Here is a 6,014-nt window from a genome sequence, read left to right on the forward strand (position 1 = left end):
AGTTAGAAGTTTAGAACCATAGACATATCACTACATATGTCTATGGTTAGAACAGCCATACAGAATATTGTAACAATTTTAGTGGGACGAAAAGACTTTACGAACATCGGCGTATTATTATCTATATAATAATATTATTGTATCCAAATACCACTATTATACTAACACATACTGCGTTCATATCGTCAACTGACTCAACCGTGCAAACGATAACAAACCTCTACCGTTTGGTATGCTATCGGTTATCACTTTTTTATATGTTCCCTTGGCCTCATCACCTACCACCTTATATAATATCTCCATGGTGATGCGTGACGGGAAGCGTCGGGAGCAGCAGCAGCAGCAGCAGCATCTGCCATCCGTGTGCGTACTTTGTTTACAATACATTTTTTGTGTCTATAAATTGTTGTTCGCTGGTCGAGTTTAAAAGGAAATTTTATTTTACATTTCTACATTATAAAAATCGTATAGCTCGCAATACTCGCATAACAGAATTTTTTTTTTTTATTAGGTATAAGTGATATAACATATTATTATTGCGTCGACATACTTAATTTACAACTGTTCTCTACTTCGTACTTATTATTTTTGTCATTATTGTTCATTATTAATTTCAATACAATTATTTGGTAAAAGGTATTACCGTTATTAGCACAATTTTCTTTTTTAATTTACAAGTTTTTCGTTCTCATTTTTAATACCTATCATAACACTAAATATTTGTGTTCGTGTTCCGTATTTTCGATTTATGTTCTTTATTGTCTTGTTGTAAAACAAAATCGTTCGAAATGTTCAAATTGGATTCAGTTCAGATGCCTCAACAACTCAGTCAGGCCGCTCACGATCGTGAAAAAGTATTTCAATGGATTGTTGAATTGGGCAATACTGAAACCAGAGAAAATGCACTTTCCGAGCTCAGGTAACAAAGTCTTTTGTCATTAAAGATAAGTATGCATTATAAAATTCTTACACACTGCTGTACTGTTATACAATATTGTAGACCCGTAATTGAGCCTGAAAATTTCTTAAACAACATTATGTTTGCAAAATGTTAGGTAAATTTCAGTTGTTTAAAATTATGTTGATAACGCTAGGTATAGGTATGCTAGGGCAACATTAAAATTGAGTTTACTCATACTATGAAGTATATTTTTTAATTCAGTAAAAGCATTTTGTAAAATTAAATTTATATCTACTTATAATACTATGAAAAAACTAAATTATATTGATAATATAATTTAATATTGTTCATTTGAAATTGAAATATAATATAATAGATAAATGTGAGAGGTCCAGAGGACCTCGAGTTTTGTCTTGTTTGACCGAAGCCACTATATACTTATGTTACTTTTTAACTGACCACCGAGTGGTGTCCGTAGCCGGTAGGCAAAAAGAGGTCCCTTGAATTTGGCGACCGGAGCCGGCAAGCGAAAGAAGTTACTAAAATAAATACTTATATTATTCATATTTCATAGTGAAATTTAAGTGTATAACTTAGTTAAGTTAAGTTTATTCTCCTGACCAATAAATTCTGATTGCACGACCATTCTTAACTTGTTGAAGTTCATAAGTTTCCAAAAAAAAACATCAATATTCGTAATAGGCGCTGTAAACTAAAGTGAGCGCTTAAATAACGCAAAATTGCTAACTTCCAAATGCCATAACTTTGAAACTAAGTCTGACTGACAAATTCTGATTGAACCATTATACTTAAATAGTTAATATAAGTAAGTTAAAAAAAAAAAATCAATAAATTTGCATGGGGTGGTAAAATGCATTTGTTCCTAAAGTATAAATTAAAAAAATTGTAACTACTTATCAAAAACAAAAATATAATACTTACTTCATTTATTTTTCAGCTCAAGACGTGATATTATCCATGATCTTGGTCCAATGATTTGGCATACAACAGGCACTATAGCAGCATTATTGTTTGAAATTGTGTCTACTTATCAGTTTGTTAACCCTCCAACAATGTCACTTCAACAAGTGACACGTCTTTGCAATGCTCTGGCACTCTTACAGTGTGTAGGTGCTCACCCTGATACTCGTTCTCAGTTCCTTAAGGCCCAGATACCTCTTTACATGTATCCATTTCTACATAATGCCAACAAATGTCGTAATTTTGAACATCTAAGACTTACAAGTTTGGGTGTGATTGGTGCTTTAGTGAAGGTAAATAATAAATTACATAATAACTGTGTTTATTTAGGTTCTTAAAAAAATGTATAGTAGATACTTTGAAAAAAAATCTACTTTATTTATATAAAATTATATATAATAAGTGCTACTCGAGATGCTACTTTATTTGAGTGTAATATTCATTTTTAAATTTTAAATTTTTTTTTCATTTTACTATAACAAGATGGTGGATTATTTGTAATTCCTTTTAAGTTAGGTCTAATTTTCTTAAATATTTTACTTTAATTCACTATAAATTACAAACCAAGTCTTACTTATACATTTAAAATGATCAAGCAATGATTTTCTAATAAGATTGTAAATACTGAAAGTAGTATGTTACATGTTTTTATTTTTATTTCTACTGATTATAAATATATTTTAACTAATTTTAAGTATTGCTAATATGTTTAACAGACAGATTAGAATTGTGTTTGTGTCACAAAGATAGTTTTTTTTCCTATGAACTTTGTAATTAATTTATAGTACAATAAAATTTTACTTAGTTATATCCTATAAAAATTAGATTACTTGTAGTCAGTATCACTTAAATTTTCCATTTAAAAATTAAAACTAAAACAGAATTTATAAAAATGAAACAGTACTTTTTTTAGAACTGTTATATTATACTAGAATAGAATTGTTAATAAACTCATGTAAGATCCTTGTTTTTATTAATAAAAATACAAATGATTTTAGAAATATTACCTGCTTGAAAACTGTTGAACAGTCGCATTTCAACAGCATAAGGCAAAAAATTGGGTTATAAAATATCTTAATTAGTTTCTGTAATTAATTTATTATAAAGATTTGAAAAAAATTGTTTTTGTTTAGGCTTTATTTATTTATTATTTTAATCTTCTAAATTCCAATAGAAATTACTTGCCCCGACCCCTGTTCTAGTTATTTTTACTAATTATGATTGCCATTATACTTACCATTATGTTTTAATCATTAACTTAATCTATTTAATGTCATATTATTATTTTTTTTATAGTCTGTTACAGGGCCGTATTACCGCTTAGGCTGTTTAGGCTCAAACCTAGGGTGGCAAATTTTAACGGTCAAAACAAAATAGCTTCTTTTTTTTAGGTGGTTAATTTATTTCAGTCTATCGGCAGCAAAAACCTTAATCTGGCTCTCCCTGGTCTGTTATGTATTTTCTGTTATAATTACTATTTGGTAAAGGACATTTTGTTCATTATATTTATAATAAATAATATAAATAATTCGATAAAATTTACATAATAGGTAATTACAAATTATTACTCAAATTAGACAGTTAATATTACACAACAGATATGTTAACAAATGGGTATGGATCACATTAGCCAGCTAATATACTTACAATCAGATGTTAACATTTTTTTTTTTAATTTTAGCGTTTAATTTAATTTATATATTCTTTTACATTTTTCAGACAGAAGAACAAGAAGTTATTACTTTCCTTTTAACAACTGAAATTATTCCATTGTGTCTACGTATTATGGAAACTGGTTTTGAGTTAACTAAAACATTATCAACTTTTATACTGCAAAAAATACTTATGGATGACAATGGTCTAAGTTACATTTGTCAAACATATGATCGGTTTTCTCATGTTGCTCTCATACTTGTGAGTATTTTTTCTATAATATCAACAAAAATTCTTATTATTTTTTCATTGGATTTTCAGGGGAAAATGGTCTTGGCACTTGAAAGAGAACCGTCTACTAGACTACTGAGACATGTTGTGGGATGTTATGTTCGTTTGTCGGAAAACTCAAGGTATAAAAATAATTATATATTTTTTTTAATAATAAATATGTGGATTAATTTTTAAAAATAATCACTTGAGTACATAGTAACATACATCACAAATTCTTTGAGTTTATATTTTCATATTATTTTGAAGAATCAATTTATACATCTAGTATATATTCATCTTAAAAGGTTAGCTTTATTTTATCACAAAAATATTTTTCTGTAGGTGTGCATTAAATAGTAACTAAATTACTACCCAATAATAAACATGTCTTAAAAATAATATCCTATTAAATTAAAAATTTACTTAAATTTTATAATACATAATAAAGTTCTGTACAGTAAAAAAGATGAAATGAGTAATTATTTTCATTCTTTAGTCTGTAAAATGGTTTGTGTTTGTAACTAAACTTACTATGAACTACATAAATATTAAATAAACTGATTAATAAAAAAAAAATCAATATTTTTTTCAGAGCTCGTGAAGCACTCCGGCAATGTTTACCTGATCAATTAAAAGATATGTCGACATTTTCTGATTGTCTTGCCAGAGACCAGACGATTGCTGCTTGGTTGTTATTGTTAAAAAATAATTTGGAGTCTGTTATGCCTATTGACGTATCTCCTGGTGTTCCATCACTTGTCAAACCATAATATAATAGCTTTTAAAATGTTTATTTTCAAACAAAACTCACATGTCTTTTGATATATCATATCAATTTGATATTAATTAGTAGCGAATGACAATGTACTTATCTCTCGACTTTTATGTGTTACTTGGGTGGGGAGGGGTTTAAATAATAATAATAAAGTAACTTGAGTCTGACTTATTATTTATTTTTTTATTTTTATTTAAGTTAAACCATTTAAAGCAATTACCTTTCTAACAATAATAATAATGTTTATTATTTAGTATTATATAATTATACTATTATACTATTAAATATTACTATCTCAATTGTCTTAATGATCTGCTTATGGATTTTAAGAGATATCAGTATAATTATTTTCTGGTTTGTTAACTTTTATTTATAAAAATAAGTAAATGTTAAAACCTATAGGTCAGTTTTCAATTCATAAAATTAAATTAAAATTGAAATTAAATTTTGATTGTTTGAGTACAATAATTTAATATAATTTAACAATATTGCATAAATTCTTAGGAAAACATTTTGTGTTTATCTGAAGGCTTAAGAATTATTTCAAAAATGTTGATCTCAATAGATATAGATATAGATCTTAAATTATTATTTTTTTTTTTTTATCTATAAGTTTTTTTAAGTATAGACTAGAGTAAGACTTAAAAGTATGCAACATAATAGTATATTTTTATTGAGGAACCTGGAATTGTCTATTCTTTTGTTTCATCTATCTCAATCTCACCTATCTGAGTAAATTTCAGTGCATTATATTATTAACTACTAACTTTTCATTAAAAACTTTTAGGTCTATAAATGAAAATTACTATAGACTAAACAATAATTAATTTTACTCAGTTATTTAAAATATCAAATTGCTTTAAATTTTAATTATCAAAAAAAAAAAATATATCTGTGTGAGACTTAAGATATTCCTATATTTCACTCCAATAGAATTAAACTGATTAATTTAAACTTATAATTTTACATATGAAAGATTCCTAGTTTATAAAACAGAGAAACTTATTGAATACAATTTTTATATTATTTTAAATTATCATATACAGAGTAAGGTATTTGTTTAAGAGGTTCTTACTTATATTTTAACAGTGACTACTAAATTTTATTAATATTATTTGAACATACATAAAATAAGATTAATTTTAGATGATCAAAAACATTTATAAATTGAGTCAATTGTTCTTAGTTATGCAAGTTTATATTTAATAATTTAAAATAAATTATACTAAAAATATTAGCAATAAGTTGTACAGGATGAATTCTGTGAGTCTGTAACAATGTGAAACTAATACCTTAAGTAAAATTTAATATTATAATATATTATATTTTGGTATTTAAGTATATATATTTTTTTATGATATTGTATGGGTCAAAATAAAAGATAAATCTGGAGAAGTTTCTGTAATATAGTAGGTCTCAATTAATATTATT

At 26.1% G+C, this 6,014-nt stretch overlaps 1 protein-coding gene across 1 annotated transcript; it reads left to right on the top strand.

The window, feature by feature from the left end:
- Window positions 1-299: 299 nt before the first annotated feature.
- LOC132924558 (CCR4-NOT transcription complex subunit 9) lies at window positions 300-4,754 on the top strand. The gene is made up of 5 exons (XM_060988936.1): window positions 300-919; window positions 1,860-2,175; window positions 3,602-3,796; window positions 3,857-3,948; window positions 4,401-4,754. The coding sequence occupies exons 1-5, from the start codon at window positions 789-791 to the stop codon at window positions 4,576-4,578; spliced, it is 912 nt and encodes a 303-aa protein (XP_060844919.1). The 5' UTR covers window positions 300-788; the 3' UTR covers window positions 4,579-4,754.
- Window positions 4,755-6,014: the final 1,260 nt, after the last annotated feature.

This window comes from Rhopalosiphum padi, chromosome 3 (genome assembly GCF_020882245.1).
Source record: "Rhopalosiphum padi isolate XX-2018 chromosome 3, ASM2088224v1, whole genome shotgun sequence".
Taxonomy (NCBI): Eukaryota; Metazoa; Arthropoda; class Insecta; order Hemiptera; family Aphididae; genus Rhopalosiphum; species Rhopalosiphum padi.

What these genes read in the sequence shown, in the direction of transcription:
- LOC132924558 (XM_060988936.1), top strand. Translation starts at nt 789, where the DNA reads ATGTTCAAATTGGATTCAGTTCAGATGCCTCAACAACTCAGTCAGGCC. An exon ending in TGATTGGTGCTTTAGTGAAG is followed by an intron (nt 2,176 to 3,601) that starts GTAAATAATAAA and finishes TACATTTTTCAG; the next exon opens with ACAGAAGAACAAGAAGTTAT. An exon ending in CTCATGTTGCTCTCATACTT is followed by an intron (nt 3,797 to 3,856) that starts GTGAGTATTTTT and finishes TTGGATTTTCAG; the next exon opens with GGGAAAATGGTCTTGGCACT.